Source organism: Protomyctophum bolini (genome assembly GCF_963924005.1).
Source record: "Protomyctophum bolini genome assembly, chromosome: 5".
In the NCBI taxonomy this organism is placed as follows: Eukaryota; Metazoa; Chordata; class Actinopteri; order Myctophiformes; family Myctophidae; genus Protomyctophum; species Protomyctophum bolini.
Genome location: NC_137866.1, coordinates 40,454,786 through 40,475,119, shown reverse-complemented (window position 1 = coordinate 40,475,119; position 20,334 = coordinate 40,454,786). Strand labels below are relative to the sequence as shown.

General features: G+C 41.2%; 1 protein-coding gene across 1 annotated transcript in view; it reads left to right on the top strand.

The window, feature by feature from the left end:
- Positions 1-7,663: 7,663 nt before the first annotated feature.
- camta1a (calmodulin binding transcription activator 1a) overlaps positions 7,664-20,334 on the top strand; it is a gene marked incomplete at both ends in the record, with an annotated part of 412,052 nt that continues 399,381 nt past the window's right edge. The window contains one exon of the mRNA XM_080762953.1: positions 7,664-7,817. Coding sequence (XP_080619079.1) covers positions 7,664-7,817 — 154 coding nt within the window. The remainder of the gene's footprint in view (positions 7,818-20,334) is intronic.

The following is a 20,334-nucleotide window of genomic DNA, read 5'->3' as shown; positions in this document are numbered from 1 at the left end:
ACCTGTCATGTCTTTCTCTGCGGTTCATAAAGAGCTCTGTGGTGCATTGCCGCCCCCCTCTGGTCTGGAGTGCGTGTCGGTGGAGATACTGTATCACTTTAGGATAATAACTTTCTTACTAATGTGTGGATAGTGGTTTTCAAATTCTGTAGACTCAGAGGTAAGGTAACCAGCATAATGTGTGTAATATAAATCTATTGGTGACATATTTAGAATGTGAAATATGAGCTTAAATTGGACCTGAGAACTTTATTTGAAGAATGTCAACGTTATTAATCTGTGATGGAAAGAGGAGACGTACTGTATAGCAGATCAGACTCTCATGAGGGTTTTGAATGTCCAAAATGGCTTTATTAAAACAGACTAGAACACCAATGCGTACTGGCTTACACCTTGATCAGGGTGGCTGAATATTAAGTATGTACTTTTTTATGACAAACTTAAAACAAATTCACATTTTCCTTGGCTGTAGCCTACCGGTGTTTTGGACAGAAAACCAGCACATGTGCAGTGCTTCCTTGTTGGTAACATTACAGTAACTGTTTTTACTGTATGATTGTACAGTTATAAATAATTTAAGCTACTATCACCAGTAAGACGCCTGAGGGCGAGGTTGCGGGCACGCATCTGCCTGGGGAACAGCAGACTGCTGGGCGAGCACTGGCGCTTGGGAGGTCAGATCAACATATGGAATGAATTCTGTACTGGCCATATATGGAGCGTGTCTTGAGTGTACAGGGTCCCGAGGTGCAGCTCCATATATGGAGATCTAAGGGTTTGAGGTGAGATGTATATAGAGTTGCTGGCCAATATTGATGATATCAGGGATCTCCATGCATATATGGGCTTAATATTGATGACATCACATGATGTCATGAGGCATGACCATATATGGGGGCGTGGCCAACCAAACAACTGACGGGAAATGCACAATCATAGTAAGTGCGACCTGCAGTTGCTAAAACGTTATTCTAAAGTGACTCGTGCAGGTTTCACAACATAACATTTGTTCATGTTTGGGCGTGATTCAGTTACAAATGTTGCCAGCAGCATTGTATTTGAAGAAAGAATTTAGACTCTCGTAGATGTACAGTATTTATCGATTCTGACATTTTCGATTGAAAATGTCAGAATCGATAAATACATCTACGAGAGTACATTTTAGGCTAGGAATTACACATCTTAAAGGTTTATGCACTCAGATCTTGTGGTTTCTTGTTTTATTATTTATTTTATTGAATTTGATCAAAATGATGGATTGAAGATGTTTACCAGTAAATGATATCAGAACCTGTTGAACCCAAGCTTAATGTCTACCTGCTTATAGGACATACAGTTTAGAACTATACTGTAGGCAATAACAAGTGCATTAATGCTTCATTGTGCTTGTTTTATGTATTTTAGGCTGATCCTGTTTTTTATTTCTAAGTGTAGACAATAATTTATTTTGATGGTGAACAGAGCCTACCACTGCATCACCAGAGTCTGATCCTATTTTTACACTGGCTGTGATCAACAGAGCAGCCACTGCTTTTCCTCCTTGGTAGTTTGTATATGTGCCTATATCTGGTGCGCCTCCTTATGTTTTTTCTTAATTATTTGAGCTGTGAGCCTTGCTTTTCACCCCTCCATATTCTAGTGTCTGCAACAAAGTTCAGTGTTCTCCAGTGCAGTGCTTTAATCTAGCGTACAGTGATTTTCACACAGTGTGCTTATATAGACTAACCTTGTGTGCAGTGTTTCATCCCACACGGCCAGATAGTTGGCTCTTTTTTTAATGTTTTCTTTTGTGGCTTTCGCCTTTTTTATTTTATATTTTTTATAGAGGGACAGACAGTCGGCTGACAGGAAATGGGGGAGAGAGATAGGGGAGTGACATGCAGTAAAGAACCCGCGGCACACTGCCAGACTCGGACTACCGGCCAAGGTGCCTGGACCGCTGAGCCACGACCCAGGCCTAGATAGTCGGCTCTTAATCCTTACCACCTTACTTAAGTTTTATAGACCTTGTTATATCAGTAGGAAAGTTTATTCAAACTAGTACTGGCCACATATATATACATATAGGTATATCATTTCACTTAAACTGACCGCTCTTCATTCCATTTATTTCTCTCCATCTTTTGTTTTACTTTAAGATTGTATTATTATGTCATCGCTGCTTAGCCATAGTTAGTGCGCCTCTTTTCCCATCCTCGTTAAATTTAGACATCTGTCTAAAGTCTCTGAGCACTTCATGGGAATAGTAGCAACTGACACCTCCTTGTGGCTTCGGTGACTGACAAACTGACAAAGTATTCTCATTTGATATTCATGCTTTTATAATGTGCCACCTAATGAGATCTGTTGAAAACAGCCACTGAAAAGGGGGAAGTATAGGTAAAACAAAGTTAACCACTTAATAACAAATAGATCTGCACTTAAACTAGCAGAACTAATGTGTCACATTGCAACATGTGAGCTAGTACATCTGCTATTTTGTTTTCCATGGGATGCGAGGTATTTCAGTGTGTTTGTGTCTTTTACTCTTTTCTTTCCAATCATGTTTTTTTTGTGAACAAATAGTAGTGATATAACTAGGATTTGTGACATGGAACATCAGACCTTTATTGATCCCACAGGGGAAATGCAGTCACCAAAGGCAGTGCACAGCAGTGCAGCTAGAAACACAAAAAGGAGATACAGCTATGGCCATTAACAAGATATTATATAGTAATACAGATGCAAAAAGCTGTGTGTGTGTGTGTGTGTGTGTGTGTGTGTGTGTGTGTGTGTGTGTGTGTGTGTGTGTGTGTGTGTGTGTGTGTGTGTGTGTGTGTGTGTGTGTGTGTGTGTGTGTGTGTGTGTGTGTGTGTGTGTGTGTGTGTGTGTGTGTGTGTGTGTGTGTGTGTGTGTGTGTGTGTGTGTGTGTGTGTTTGTTTTTTTGCAAGCAACTCCGTATACTACGAGTATGAATGAGGCTACATTCCAATCCCTGTCAGAACCAATCTAGTGCAGTGACATCACATAGTAGCACACAGGAGCTGTCCGTTCAGCACCACTGTTCAAAACTACAACCCATTCAAGGAGTCCGCATCAGAGAATAACGCCTGGCATTACATGTAAACGCTATGTTCACAATAATTTGAAGCCATTGATTTACCTATACTAAACACAAATATAAATATAATATAAATGCTATGTCATATAGCCTATTCATCCAAGATGTAACGTTTTGATCTTTTTCACATTGCCTGCCAAGTTTAAGCTATGTGCCCAGTAAATACATAGTACTTTTTTCCCCTTTCTTATTCATATAAATATTTGATCATATTCTACCAAGGCGTCCTGGTCGCACACTTTCCAGACAATAGCCTCAGTTGTTTTATTTAGAGTTGCAACAATAAGGGAGTAGTGCTTCTTCATCACGCTGTCATCATACTGTATAAGTAATTCCAGAGCATCACTGTCACTCATCTTCCTCACAGCCAATGGCAAGTTTGTATTGGTCGGTACTCGGCTGATGCTGCTCCTCTCCTCCGGTCCCTCCTCGTGCTGTCCTCGCCGTGCACGCGCGTGGTACCCACGGTCGTGAGGAGGAGGAGGATGTTGCGCGTGAAGGGGAAATGGCTGCCGAAAACAAGTCGGAAGGTAAGAGATATATAACGGGATGAATTTACCAGGATGACTGCTGGTATGATGCAGAACAGCTCGAAGTCGTGCAAAAACGACATGCGTGTAAAGACAAGTGACGGTTTTTTGCAGAACGCGGCTCCGGTTATTTTCTTTATTCTAGGCAGCTTGAACGTGGAGACATCATTACCTAGCCAGCTAATATTAGCCTGCATTCTAGCAGCTACTATTCCCATCGTATAGACCACATTTAAAGCACGCACGGGTCAGTATGGTTAAAGTGCTAAATCCTAACCTATGCATTTACTCAACGTGACTTTATAGGATTCCAGGTCATTTAAGTACAAATGACAGCATGTCATTGCCATCGACCAACTTCTCCTCTTATTACCCAGCTTTCAGAAGAGAGGGGTTGCATTTTTAGTTAAGCTGTTAAGTGCATTTGATGCAGTGGATTATAGTTTATTTCGAATGCCTTTTTACGAAACATCTGAGCAAGTCTGCTTGCATCGCCTGTATATATTTCTTGCGAGGTGTTTTTATTTTATTTTTTATTTACGCGTCCATCCTTGAGGAAGGTCCTTCAACCCGCTTCAAAGCGTGCATGAGCGTTCTCTCTCTGGGCGATAATAACAGTTTGTGGTCCGTGTTTGCGTGTCAGAAGTGATGTATTTTATCCACGGGTGTGATTTTTATCTGCCACCAATTAATACTTGACCTATATTCACTTTGAGAGACAAACGCGTGTAATGTCCGTTCGCCCGTCGCACTTGAGACGGAATGCCGCCACACAGCCACGCAGCTGTGATGAAGAATACCACAACTTAATTTATGGGCTAATGGGCTGCTCCACGACGGTGGCGTTTACCGAAAAGCGCTAATCTGCTTCGACGCGATGCGTTGTTATAGGACGTTCGGTGATCTTTGTTTGTTTTTTTGTTTTCTTTTTCGGCAAGCGACACCTTGTATAGGCTACTGCGGAGAACGTCCAGGGGCGCTCGTCCATCAGATCACTTTATGTAGCCTACCTGACAAACAATGTCAATATTGTATTTAACCCTTATTTATATAAATAAATAAATGGATGTGCAGTATAGCCAATAAGAGTAAGAATATGTCTTGTCTCACCGTTTAATGCAATATTTGACTATCTGGGTAAAATGTTATCTGAAATCCAATATGATAAACTTTGGCCTAATGAGATATCAAGCCAAATAATAAGACATAGGCTGCACTTAAAGGGACCCTGCATGTCCAGCTGTCAGCCTTCTGGCATTGGCAACATTTTGAGCTAGACACGATGAGTAGACCTAAAATGTAGTAGCCTATATATGCTTCACATTTTGCCTTGGAAACATAAAGGATAAACTTATAAAATATACAACCACTTCCTTTCTAGATGTTTTGACCGCATCATCTTGTCATGTGTAATTGTTTAGATTTTGCTGATGTAGTTTTTGTGTTGCTTTTATGATTAGTTTTGAAAATAATGTTGTATAATGTGATTTGCATGGTAGAGCAGCAGTAGCTACTAACTTTTGAACTATCATTTCAGGGAGTGTTGCATGATGGTTACTAGTCAACACAATATGTTTCTCCTTTTCTTTTATGCCTGCGTTGTCAATTTATTTAAATTTATGGAATTTTATAGGCCCACAGGGTGGAGACAAAGAGCAAGCCAAGACTTTTAGATTGTCCATTATTTAGATAAACTTTCACTGTTTCCAGATGGCAAATAGAGCTATAGCTTCTTAAATGCAAAGAGGATTCCTTCAGGGGGAAGTAAAAGATAGCTGCTATTCATGTACAATTTAAGTAGTTGTGACAAGTTTGTGGATTATATAGGCCCTTGTCAGAGGGATATATTTCAGAGTTTGATAATTAGTTTGGAAATAAGACTAAAGTTAATGAAGCAATAAAGAATTGGTCCCTATTCATGTGTGAGGCAAATTGGGCAATGATAACAATCCAGTTGTTTGGTTGTCAATGTGCCAGGCAGGCACTAAACAAGTGTCCACCAGGGGGTGCTATTGAGCTGTAGTAGTAGGAGCCAAGCACACTCAGTCTGTTTGTAGTATCTGTCTGTCCATGAGAAGAAAAAAAATGAAGACATCCAGTTTTATGATAGTAATGACTTCACCATGGTGTACAGGCCACATGTATTCATCCACATAGCCAGACTAAACAAATAGGCCACATTTGTTAATGTCTCTCTGCCTTGCTGTCACTGGGAGCTTTTTTACTGTAGCCCCTGATTTCAAACTCCCATTGCTGAGCAGGTTAAGTTATTTTTGGTGTTTCTGTTAGGTCGGTCAGTGGTGGAGGGGGGGGGGGGTGCTTTATACCTTCACATGTGTACAATGTCGTCTCTGGCAAACTAGGGCGTGACAGCTTTTATATAGAACTGTCAAGTCAGGTCCTTATTTCTGCATTCAATATTCATCGCAGGCTAATCATGAATACACCATTTCTTACAAGTTAAAATCTATTCCAGCTTTTAATGATAGTTTTGTGAATTGCTTAATAGGTCAGGGAGTCATGGCTAGGCTTGAACCCCACACCGCAAACCCACAGCTTCAACCTTTTGTCCTTGAGGCGTGTGTGTTGTGTTGTGTGGACCGATCACTCAGCTGTGTTGGCAGGTTCTTATGAAGGCCCATAACAGCTGTAGGTCACATCTTGTGTTAAGCCCAGGAGGCACGACCCAGTCTCCGTGGTCTAATGTTTACATCCAGGGCAGTTCTCTCCCACCTAACTGATTGTCAGGCCCTGGAGGAAAGGCTTTTTCCACACACCGTGGTTCTATACTGCTGGAAGTACAAGGACCCAGAGGCTACTGTAATGGCAGATTTGATATGCCTGAACAGCCCAGCATGTTTTGGATGGGTCTATTACAGCCCAAACTCTTATTATTAAGCCTCTTAAAAGATGTCAGACCCCATCTGAGAAATGTAGTGTACAGTGCTGGATCTCATTGTGAAACCTACTAGTAATTGTGTTGCCATGCCACCTATCGGAAAGGTTACTTTCTAACACTCCTATTTGAGAAATGACCTTCAAACTTCTAACGTTTCAGTATATTTTCATACCTTGTCACTTTTTTGCCAAGTAATCAGTGAAGCAAGGTCGAACACATTTCCTCAAATATAGTGAATGAATCTTTCACACAATGTTTGAACATGGGGCTTACTGGACATAATTGTCATATTGTACATGGACTATACATTCCTTATATGATGACATGAAATCAGACAGAAAGGCAATTCCGTTTTATATGACAGCCGAAACAAATACAGCGATTGACTGTTAAAAAAACAATAAATTATGTATTTCCCATTACTGCTTTGACATACGGGGGCTACCATTCCTCTTTCATTTTAATGCGCTCTGAGAAGTTTTTATGATTTTATCATTTCACTCAAAGTTCAGGGTGAAGCGTTAGAAAGCATCAAGAAAGCTGCAGTCAGCCATTAACTTACAAAAGTGCTTGTGCTGCAACAGTATAAATACTTCCCCCGCTATTTTGTAAAGAAGGACAAATTTAAACTCCTCATGATGTCAGACATCTGATTCTTTCAGTTTTGTGGTGAGGAATCGGGTGCTGGATATAATTGAATTAGTGGGGCGTGGATGGATGGGAGCCTGTGGTCGCTGAGACATATCACTCCTAATGTCTGTCTCTAACAAACCTTTAACAGCTGCTTCAAAAGGCCTCTTTGACGATTGATTACATTGATTGATCCAGTTTACTTCTGATGTGATGGGTCGACATGATCGACCCGAATCAAACGGGGACAGAGCTACAATGACTCTGATTGTTGGCCCGTTTGTCACTATACAGTTGCAAATGTACTAGAATCATGCTTTATCATAAAATAACTAATGTTTATTATTATTATTTATGTTTTAGCTTAATATTTCTCTGTCTAGCAAATGGTACCCACTATTGTATCTTTGTGTGTGTAGACATGCTGTTTAGGGTTGTTGTGTTGCTGTGTATGTTTGCATGTGCTGAGGATTGCCTTATAGTTTTGTCGTATAAGCTTGGAGAATGCTTCTTCTTTTGCTCGATTTTTCTCTACTTCTCTCTTTGCCTCCTGAAGGACTGAAGAAAATTCGTAATCCGGATCGAATGTACAGATCAGCAGTGTGTTATGCTGCCCACGGTCCACCTAAGAGTATCAGTGATGACACAGAGATGAACAGTAAGAGCACCGTTATTAATACTGCATCGCTGCTCCAAGAGGCCACTAGCGGGCCCATCTATTATTCATTCATTGATTCATTTATTTACTTCTTGATGACATCAGTCCACATACCCCTCCCCCTGCTATCCTCTCCTATCCACCCTCCCCTCCACCCCTCCTCTGGGTGCTTCTCTAAGGAGCGATGCTCTGTTGATTGAAGTGTCTACTTTAACGGGATCACGCTGTCAATAGCTGAAGTGTTGTCGTTAACTAAGAGTGATTGTTTCAGGTTGAGGCTAGGGGATCAGGACCTGAGCGGACCCTCGGAGACGATGCTTACACGTCAAGCCATCAATTACAGTCCCCCCCCCGCCCCCCTTACTGTTTCTAGGTATTGCAAAAATTAGTTTTCACAAAAGAAAAGAAGAGGGAAAAGAGCAGAGCTGTGTCTCTGTGCCTGTCAAGACGGAGCACGTTCTGAGATTGACGTTCACCTGCATCATCATATCGAGCTTAAACCACTTAAACCCTATATTCGTTGACTGGCGTCCCCCAGGGATCTATACTCGGCGCCTTCCTTCTACTAGCCAATCTAGTAGATTGGCTATTTCCGACAAATGATCGCCTATTTCCACTGAACGCCTATAATGACGTTCCCAGAATTGGGACGCTAGGGTTCATGTGGTTAAGATAACTGCTGAGCGGGATGCACAGTTTCCAGCTGTGCAGGCCATGAGTCCAAAGTACATTTTTGCAGGGGTTGACTCCTCTCTCCTGAATTCTCCTCCGAGAGCCTCCATTAGAGTTAGCCGCTGTCTCCACTCCAATGAAAAACTGTCCTGTGTAACGGGCCGATTGTGTCTCAGTAGAAAGGAGCCCCTTCATGCTTAATGAATACACCAGTCGTACTCTCTCCTCCGCTACTTGAGGACTGTGTGTTGATCTACACCAGAGTCAGGGTAATTAAGTGTGCTCATGTATTGTGTCATTTCTAAATAGAGAGTTTGAAATCACCCATGAACCCCCTTGTTACGCTCTCTCTCTCTCTCTCTCTCTCTCTCTCTCTCTCTCTCTCTCTCTCTCTCTCTCTCTCTCTCTCTCTCTCTCTCTCTCTCTCTCTTCCATGTCTGTCACTAGAAGTGCTCTGCTGTACCAAAGCTTTTGGCAGCTTTTAAAAAGAAAGCGCGTGGAGGGGATTTAGTGGCGGGAGGCTGCCGGTGCACATAGATATAGACTGTAACGGGAACATTGCTGATAGACGTATGCATTAACCCCTCATGTGTGACAGCTGTGACTGACAATAGTTTCCGCCAGCCTTGCTGTTTTCCCTCGTGTTATTGCGTGGTATTACAGGATCCTACCCCACCAACCATCCCCTGATCCCCTTCCCCCCTCATCACCACCACCACCCCATGTCAGACACCCTGTTTAATACATTCTTGCCTGGAGGTTTCCGTATCACTGGGACATTTCCAAAGCTGCCGCATGCGGCAGGTAAACCATTGATCTAAGCAATCATCTCAGTAATTGTGGGAGTATTTTAGATAAGGCTAGGAAGAACTCTGGTGCACGTCTAAGGTGTGTGTGTGTGTGTGTGTGTGTGTGTGTGTGTGTGTGTGTGTGTGTGTGTGTGTGTGTGTGTGTGTGTGTGTGTGTGTGTGTGTGTGTGTGTGTGTGTGTGTGTGTGTGTGTGTGTGTGTGTGTGTGTGTGTGTGTGTGTGTGTGTGTGTGTGTGTGTGTGTGTGTGTAAGAGAGAGAAAAAGGGGTGGAGAAAAAGAGGTAGAGAAAGACCTCACCTCTGCTCTCCTTGAGATGGGATTTTCATGGCTGGCTGAGCTCGCTGAGGGCTGAGAACACATAAGGAGTCATTTTTAGTTTGTTGCAGTCAGTTAAGCGTGTGTGCATGTTTGTTGAACTTCTAGTAATAGGCCTTTTTATTTTTAGTCTTTACCTATTTTTTTCTCCCTCTCTCGACGTTTCACTTGGTCGCAGTCTTCCTTTATTTCACTAACAGCCACCTCTACCCGCACGCCATGAGGCAGCCAACCCTGGCCAAACGCTTCCGCTGTAAAACAATAGATGCCGCCCGCCCGCTATACCACATATCTAACATGATCATCTGATGCCGTCTTGTAACGCTCTGTTACAGACTCCAATTTGTTTCTCAAATCGCACCTTTAGGACTGACTATAGCCACACTGCTATTTGAGGTAATCAGGTCAGATTTGTGTAGGCAGACATATCGGCAACCTATCTGCATTTGGTAACAACGCAATGACCTACAGTAGGCATGAATAATATGTAACTTATACTTCAGTGTCAGAGAGTCCAGACTGAGACACGTCTTTAGAAATCAGATTCCAAGAATCATATTTCAAATCACCTATACTGTAGGAATGTTTTTGAAATCACATTCACAAAAATCTGTTTCCACCTACTTATTTTTGCCGTTCAGACTTGATAAAAACCAATCTTATTCCAATCTAGACAGGCCAAATATCTGATTTGGGCTGCCAGTCTGAGTGGGAACACAAATCCAATCTAAGTCTGTGCCTTTCCCGTCTTCTACCATGCTAGAAGGAAACATGCAGACAAACTTCATACTGAGACGTGCGTAGCGGGTCAAACGTTCATCTTGAATACAGATGCTGGAAGCAACGCAGCATTTGCTTTGTAGTTTGTTGCCGTAACATAGCAACACCGTAGCGAAGTTCACTGAGACGTTATGGCTCGTGGGCGGGCAGATAATTTTCCCTGTATGTACGAGTGTTGTGATTGTGAAACAGGCTATAGGCCAAATGATAAAGATAATTGGTTTCCCGGTTCCCCCACTAAAACTGTAGCTATTGTAAGTCTAGGCATCCGCTCGCCTGTCCCCCATCAAGAGCCATCAGGCTGTAAGGAAACTAGCCTGTGGAGCATTAGCCAATCATTGTTATTACTGCCAGGGAAATGTGACACTGCTTAATTTGCCCTTCGTCGTAGTAAACCGCCGCTCAGGTTTCCCTGGGCAGCCGACTGGGTTTAGGTCTAATCAAACAGCCCCGTTCACTTTTCAGTACAGGGAGAAGGGGGGTGGTCTAAATGCTAGACGGTACTCGGTCTCTTCCTTGTAGAATACAATATTTTAGTAATGATATGAAGCGGCGTGCAGATTAGACAGTTTTTGGTTTGGACTAGTCATTGGTTAGACCAGTCATTAGTCCTACAACTACAACCTATCTCAAACCCTCACCCTAACCTCCCACGGGACAGCACACCTAAACCTAACCTTAACCCATGTCTAACCAGTATGCACCCCTATGAGGCGAGGTATTATGTTCCAATTAAATCTCCTCAGTGTACTTGGACTGGTGTAGTGGTAGACAAAGTTACTAAACGCCCAGTACTGTAGTGTAGATACTCCTGGTCAAATATTACTCAACTGCAAGTGAAAGTTGCTCAGCCAAATTATTTTATTTTAGCTAAATAAATAAGAAAGAAAAAGAAAAAAAATGCAAATTTCAAAGTACATTTTATTTTTTAATATCAATGCATTGCTGTATTCAAATCTATTTAGACATAATGAAAATAGCAGATCTACAAGCTCACAGTGTCACATTGCGACACGTTGGGAGCTTGTACAGTAGATCTGCAACTGCTATTTTCACTAGAATTGAAATAGGGGCTTAATGTGCTTTTTCCCCCTCCTAGAAATATATTGGGGTCAAAAGTACAATATAAGTACATATGAAAATACAGTAAGTGCACTGCAGTACTCGAGTAGATCACTGTCCACTGCTGGACTGGTCTTGCATTGTGATGTTTCTATTTGGTTCGTTGGCGAGGTTTAGCAGTAGGTACATAATTTGATGTCTTAAACTTAAGCATCATTATCATGTGGACATAGTTCATCATCCCAACCTGCCATATCTTCACCCCACCCTACGATCTCCCCCATCCTCCACCCATCATGTCTCCCAGCCAGATGGATTGCTTATGATTGACAGCATGAGTCCAACACTGCATCCTGGAACAGAATGTCTCTTTGCTCTCTACACCTGATTCAAACTGTTTTGTTTTTGTTTCTTTCGCCAGCAAAACTTCCCAATAACTGCTTTTTTTTTTGTGTACTGACCTCCTGCGAGGCCAACTGTGCTTTTGGAGTGAAAGTGATGTTTAGTAACTGTGTTATTTAATCGCTCTCGTCTCTGCCAGACTTGGCAGTTACCAGCTCCCACGCCATTACAGTTAAAGAACTGAAAGAGTGCCATCATTAAACCACTTAAGTGTAATATTTGTCAATTTCTGACCACCTTTAATCATTTTCACCTAGAACAGATCCCATCACAGACCAGTGATATGTCAACATATGTGTTATTGTTTTATTGATTGGTTGGTATTTTGTCGGTTTGGTAAAGACAACTGCATGCTGCAGAAACTGCACGGCGCCTGGCTGTGTGATTCCTTTCCGTCGCCGCAGCGGCCGCACGCTGTGGTTGTGTTTCTTGTTCAATGTGTGTGTGTGTGTGTGTGTGTGTGTGTGTGTGTGTGTGTGTGTGTGTCTGTCTCTCAAACAGGGGAATTGGGGTTTTAGTTTCTTTCTTTATTTTCTATTTTCATAATTATTCCAAACCCCCCCCCCCCCCCTCTGACAAAAAAATATAAGCACAATGACACAAAATCAGATTTAACGTTGCATTATCTATAAGTTCCCCTCGCTGAAACGATCTTAATTCATCAGTGTAATTTTCCGTATATGTAAAACGGAACTAAGATGATCAGACTATCCTCGCGTGGCTCTGACAATATGCCACCAGGGCATCGGTTCTGCTTCCACGGCATCAGCAGAGGACGAGAGAGCGTTTCTGGAGGAACTACGTATAGCTAGTTCTGTTAGTTTTTACTTTAAAGTCGGAGTGCTTTGTCAGCATAACGGCACGGTTCACTTCAATTACACTACAGGCATCATATTTTGTCAACACTGCTTGTAGCAGTTTGCAAAACAATTACATTTTAATGATCTTGTTGATTTGATAGACTTGTAAGCTGCATTAAGCTATATGTGGGACCTCGTACGCACCACGAAATCCCCAGAGAGCATCCTCATGGTGCATTGTATGCCGTCAAGGCTTCACTGCTAATTTAACTCCCAAGACTGGAGAAATGGAACCATATATGGACCCGCGAGGGACCTTTTGTTTCCATTTGTGCAGTCTTGGGGTTAACAGTCACATACTGTAGACTCGTGTGTGTGTGTGTGTGTGTGTGTGTGTGTGTGTTTGCACTCGCGCACGTGTGTGTGTGTGTAGCCTTGTTTCATTTTTTGTATAGAGTCAGCATTCTTGTCCTTCGCTTGATGCGAGTTGCCTGTAAGTAAAAGTAAAGGTACTGCAGAAAACCCACATTGTGCAGACAGAATTCTACATTCTGTTGTTTTGTTTAGTTTTTCGGTTGGGGGGGGGAGGGTTGTTTAGTGTGACTAATCTCACATCAGTTGATGTAAGCATTAATAAATGCCCCCATTATACTAACTAACTAGGATGAGTTTAGAGCTAAACTCTGCCATCCAACCCAAAGAGACAGAGACGTCCAGATAAAGGCTGTGCACATTTCAAATTACTTTTAAGTTTTACTTTGCAATTGAAAACATCCTGTCGTCTGTCGACAGAATCGGGTTAATAATTGAGTTATCATATGTATCTTAATATAATTGAAAATGGATAATCTTTGGTACTTACACTTGGATATTCACAGTCTACTGTCTTTTTTCTTTTCTTTTTTCCTTTTCTGTAATGCGCTATAACCGAAACATTAACTCGCAATTTCTCCACAATGTGGGCACAGATTAAAAGGAAAAACTGTCACTCCCAGAGCGCTGGGAGACAGAGACGGAAGAGAGAGGGGTTTGCGTTGAGGGCTTGGTTATTGATTAAAGATTTGTTTTTGTCAGCCTTTCCAGTCTCATGACCCTCGCTCTCGTCTCCAGGGTGGGGCCGGAGCAAGCTAGCATGACAGATACCCTTAAAAACGGTTTGCTTTGCAGGCAGGATCAGTGATAATCCACAGATCAGCACAGAGAAATATATATATTTTTTTTATGCCCCGTTTGACTGAGGGTGTTGTGACTCATGAAGAGACAGGCTACAGTACTCCAGTACTCAAATGGATGGTGGTGTTCGCCACACAAGAGTTGTAGACCTGTAGCCTTCTCTCCCCGAGTAGCCTCTTGTATACTGGCTCCTCCATCAAGACCAACATCGTAATTGGCTCCGGTGTGGTCCAGCTCAGCTCAGCACATCCTATCATGTAACAAGCTCTGCTTTCAGCCTGTCTTGCACTTTCGTGTTTTACAACCAAATAGTAGATTTTTTTTTTGCTAATGTACTAGCAGTCATTATGTTTACTGTTTAGCCTGCAAAATAAATATCATGCCTTATTGGTTTACATGAGACATCTACAGGCAATATAAGATGTTAAAAAGCATACGCTACCTTTTAAGCTTTCATCTGCTTCTTGTATACCAAGATTAAGAGTCTCTAAAAAGTCTGCTAGCGGCCACTTACATGCTGTGCTTCTCTTTACACAACTGACCGACATTCGGTCACCGACATGCATCTTTTGAGCACACTCTCACTAGCAGTGCCACAAATGATCCCCCCACCCCACTGTTATTAGTACTAGACTTGGATGAGTTAACATTACATTGTACATTCGCCACATCTTGTTCAGATTTTTATGTAGGCCCTATCTTCCTTTCCATATAATAATATTTCTTCCCCTTTGTTTTTACCCTGCTGTTTTAAAAATGTATGTGCAAACTAAACTAAACTAAAAACTAAACATTCAGCTAGAAAGGCACACACTGCAGAGTGCATATCTCCGCCAGGATGGGTAAGCAAATATATGCCAACAGTTACAGTGGCACTAGAGTAAAGGCCATGGTGTCACCAAAATCAGTAGAGTTCAGGGGATCATGAAGGCGTATATTATTCCATGACAATCCAGCCAGTCATTTTCAAGATATCTTGTTCACGTCCAAGGTGTCGGCATTGACATTAGACCCCCCCCCCCCACCCCCCCGAATAAAACATATATATTTTTAAATATTTCAAATGTGTGAGCAGGCACTAAATTGGCCTACTTATAACTGGCCAAATTATGAATAGGCTAGCAGGCCCTGATCGGTCCAATGGTTTGCGAGATTAGCTCTGGACAAACACACACAGACACACCCTCTTATAGATGGTTGGAATCATATCATACAGAGCAACGCTGCAAAAACAAGTAGTAACAATTTAGACTGCAAATTCGTCATGGGTAATTTGTCCAGGTATTGATTAATCAGGGAAAAGTTTGACAAAGCTGAGCTTTTCTCCGCCCTATAAATCCATTCCAACTCTCCAATCCAAGATGCTCCCATGGGGGGGGGGGGGATGTACTTGTTTTCCGCTGACACATCAACATTATGTGGATTTCCACGGCACAGCTGACAAATCTTTTATTAGTATACAATACTCTGTTGGAACTATCTTCTTCAAATAGACACTTTCCCTCCCTCATATCTGTGGAAAGTGGTGACCGCGACTGCAATGACGGCAGAATTACAAATATCAGTTGAAAAGAACAAAACAATGGCAGCCTAATGCTCGATTTTATACAGTTAGAACAGAATGAGTTATATTTGACCCAGTCTAGAATCATTCTCTCATTTGCCTGTAGTCAAAAACACAAAGTGAATCCAATTTGATGTCAATGTGCTGTAACTGAACAGTGAAAACGAGGCCTTCTTCAAGTTAAAGACACATGGCACCAATCTGGAGAAAGTCCTGGCCTCAGCAAACATCTGAAGAATAAATATCATGTCTAAAATGTTTGGTTTATTTAACAGTGAGCACTATTTGAAACATTAGACCTTACAAAGAAAACACTGTCTAATCTCGCGTACATTTCTTCTCTAAGGTAGACTGTAAAACCCTCAGTGTAACTTAATTTAACTTTGGTGATGTACACTGTGGTGGATATATTGCATTATCAATACTGTAATATAGAAACACAAGTTCGGAAACCAGCATGTTCTTGAGTAAAAGTACAAATGTATTTGTATGAAAAGTAAAAGTACTCATGCAGAATGTCCCATATTTAAAGTTTTCAAATATAGCCTAGTATAAAACATATATAGTATAAAAATCTGAAATATATGCAGTAGGGTTGAAGTGGTTAATATAAGTTTTGTAATAATAATCAAAATCTACAAACTAGTAACTAACATTTTCAAATAAATGTAGCGGAGTAAAAGTACAATTTGCCTCTGAGATGCCTTGTAGAAGTACTGAAAAGTGGAAATACTGAAGTACATTACATGTATTTAGTTACTTTACACCACTGGCAAATTTACCCGTAAGGGTCCATTTTATTTAATTTGTACACTCCCAGAGTTACAATTAGAAACATTAACACTGAAGATTAATTCCGTGTAAACCCCCTCCCTTATTTTGTATAATGCATCCACTAATTGCTAATCCTTTAAGGGCCATGTCAAAGTAAAAAAAATGCAGACTTAATGTTTTTGTATTTTTTAACTGCTCAGCTCAGGTAATGCATCCGACACAGGGATTGGATAACGTTTTGGACTTTTTAGCTGGTGGAGATTTTTAAATTACATAGCAAAGGTATTTTGGCAGATAATTCCTTTTGCTAAAATGCAAATATCTGAGTAATTATTCCATGGCCTAGGTGAAATCTTGATTCTGACTAGCTGGAGGGTGTCCATTATTTTTGTATAACTACACCCCGAGCAATAATGTCTTATCATTTTAAATTAATGCACTAGGAAGGTTCTAGCATTTGAGTCAGACATGGTCTTGAATTAATGTTTCTCCAAAGTTTGCAATCAAGGCTTGTGAGAACTGAAGTCCACAAAAAAAACATTGTACATCAAGTTGTGGCTGTGTGTATCAGCTGTACCGAGGCCTTTAATAATTCATAATAATAATAATAATAAGTGTGAACTTTATAACTACTGTAGCCAAACATACCTCGCAAAGCAGTTTGCTCTTCATATATTATTCATTTTGTGAATGCTGAGGCAATGATGTAACACATACCATGCATCGCTTGATAATGTCCTCTAAAAATACATTTTAAATGCTATTTTAGCATGTAAAAACATGCTAAATAGCATTAGTAATGAGCAAAACTACATTTTACTCTGTAAGAACAGTTATTTCTGTGTCTGCTGTTTTATAACACAACCACTACATGAGCTGGAGAGACTTTTCTTATGCCCTGTCTGGACAAAACAAGTCGACACAGGAAATACTAACGATACTGATATAAAATGTATGTGTTTCTTCAGGGTTGTTTCACCGCAGCAACTCATTTACATAGTATATGTTAAGAGAAGCTACGAGTCAAAATAACAGGGATGCACAACATTGCTACTGTAAAGTTAATAAAACATCATTTTCCATTTGTAACTCCCACAATGCAACCAAATGGACCCTTACGGGAGTTAAATGAACACTGAGCAATTTAGTGTGTAGTTAACACGTGAGCTGTCATTCAGGGTTATCCAAGGCTGTCAAATAATTCAAGGCAAGGTTCGACGTGACGTTTTATTTTCCGCGCGCTTAGCGGGATCCTTGAGCTGCCCCCACTCTTTAAGTCTTCCTTCCTTTTCGCTGCTGGGTCGATGAGAGGCACCTACTACTACAGTTTGTGCTGCAGACAGGATCTGGCTTTACTAGTCCAAGCAGATCTTGGCTGCATATGCGTACAGCGTTCCGCTCCAGACCCTGTCTCGTCTTGATGATGTCATTCGAGGGTGTGCCACGGGGTTGCATTGATTCTTGGCTGGACTCCACAGACTGAAAGGCTGCCCGGGCTGGTACAGACGATTGATTACAACAGAGAAGCGAGTCCTCAAAGCTTCTCTTTGTGCAGGGTGAGAGATGGCCAAGGCTCCTTCACCGAGTGGATCCACTGGAAAGATCCATCATATATCTGAGTCTGGATTTCACTGGCCTCACTGACCCCACATTGTACATGAGACCACAAGTGTCTCTCTCTCTCTCTCTCTCTCTCTCTCTCTCTCTCTCTCTCTCTCTCTCTCTCTCTCTCTCACACTCTGTCTCTCTCTCTCTCTGTATCTCTCTCTAAAAACACTAGGCTTAAAGTTGCGTAAACATTGACATACAATCACCTAGCAATGTGTCAGTTATTTTGCTACGTGTAGGCCTATTGCAATATGAAGGAGACAGGAGTTTAGCAGCTAGATAATTCCACCTGATTTAAGCATAGATGCATATCTAAACCTAAATAGCTCCATTTGGAAATAATTGATCACTCTAGCAAGATTAGAGGGTGAAATAAGACATTTTGTTCAATACCCAGGTTGAATCGTTAAATCATTATTTATCAAATGGACTGAGCTGTTTTCCTTGCTGGATAGTCACGAGAAATGCAAAAATCTGATCTCCCAAGAAGTCAAATTATTTTAGTACAATGTGAATGACATTGCTGAAACTGTATGGTACAGTATACACACACATTTACCTGCTTCCCTTTTTTTTCTTCTGCCCTCTCTCACTCGACACATCTCCGATCACTCGGCCACATCGTGTTTTCCTGTGATTACAGTAACAGCCCTTTGGTAGAACCAAGGAGCAGATGCTGCATGCAAGTGTTAATTGGGCGAAGCGAGAGATTGCAGATACCTGTTCGTCTCATATAAGGCGTTTACACATGCGGAATTACAGTGTACAGATGGGCCACAGCAAACGGCACACATCCACAAAACCATTCCTGCGTTCCTCTGGGAGACATGCTGAGCAGCGCTCCGTAGCTACAGTCCCTGATGTTCTGCCTGATGCGGACTTGGCGACTTCTAGCTGGGTCTCTGTCTGTCTCCCTCTCTGCAGAATCCTGCGCATTAATTTAACCCAGAGTAGTATTTTAGATAGATATAGATAGATAGATTTTATTTCGGTCCATAAAAGGAAAAAGGAGTACATACAGAGTACATATTAAGATAGATAGCTGGATAGATTTTATTTCGGTCCATAAAATGAAAAAGGAGTACATACAGAGTACACATATATATATTAAAATACACTAATAACTAGTGTTGACTGTATCATTTCAGTTTTTCCTTTCTATAATGCAGTCACCTCAGCAGATCTGCTACGATACTGCTGCAGCAGCTGTGATGCACTGGATATAGTGTGCTACATATTGTACACTATATAGTGCCTCACGAGTCCAGATAGATATATTGCTGGATTCTTTGTACAGGCTTTAAATGTCCAATCAGTGATATAAACAATTGGGCAGCAACGCCACCAAAAAATAAAAAGTAGCAGTGTAGGCATGTTTTTATTCTCTAGGTGATTGACTCAACTCTTGTTAGAAGGACTATAACAATAGATTAATGAGTTTGTAACGGTCTTTGCTGTATTTTGGGACTGTAATCGGTTTATGTTGGTAAAAGAAAGAGACACCTGTACATTTATGGTGTGGTAATTAAGTTCCAAATAGGACATTTCCATCTACAAATCAAACTTTCAGAATGTATGTCATTGTAAGCCTAATTTGGTCGGACATTTTCAGGAGTTGTTGTACATTCTCTCTTTGCGAACTTGCTTATGTTGTAGGATGGAAACCTTGTATGTCCAACAACGTACAACAGTTACTTTCCAGGAAATGGAAAAGAGAACAATGTGTTCGAAATGGATCCAATGTAGCCTATTATTTAGTCACAAGATCTTGTTCAATATTTAGATAACCCACAGACTGATTGAATACTTTATTAGTCACTTCTGTGGCTAAAAGGTCAAAATGATAACACAAAGTCCTGGGGAATTGTTTCCATTGTGGCCCTATGTAATAGTATGTATGAGAGATCTGGTGACTCTATTTTGGTCATGTAATTATACAGACAGTAAATGAAAATGTTTGAAGATTTTCAATTGTGAAAATGGTATATATGCCACACTGCTTTGTGAGCTTGCAAATTGGCTATTTTCACTACTTTTTTTTGTCTTACAACAAATTAGGGCATTCCTTTACTCTATGAACACAAAATTATGGCATATGGAGATACAATATTTCTGTCCGATGGCAACGGTTTGTTTCCTACGCTAACCTGAAAAACCCAAACTATAAACATTCATACAAGGGAGAATATAGTCTTGAGCGCTAACGGGGGGCTAGGCACTCGCAGAGCAGCTGGTAATGGTGTCTGTCTGCGCATGATGTCATGTGGAGGGCTGCATGATTAAAAGTGTAGACGTAAAAGTCCTAGCAGGCCACCGCCTGACAAATGGGTATTTTCCTGCTCCTTACAATGAAGCACATGCCTCCCTTCCACCTTTCCTGGAGTATTGGGTTTAAATTTGAGGGCCCATTTAATTTGATGCATTTGAAGTTGGCTTGTTTTTCCAATATAAGCAGTACATTGTCTGTGGTAATGCTTCCCCTGTCATGTCATTATGATTGACAGTGACTGGCTCTGTCTGTTAAAACCCCACTTTTAATGATAAGTTGCTTACTGTGA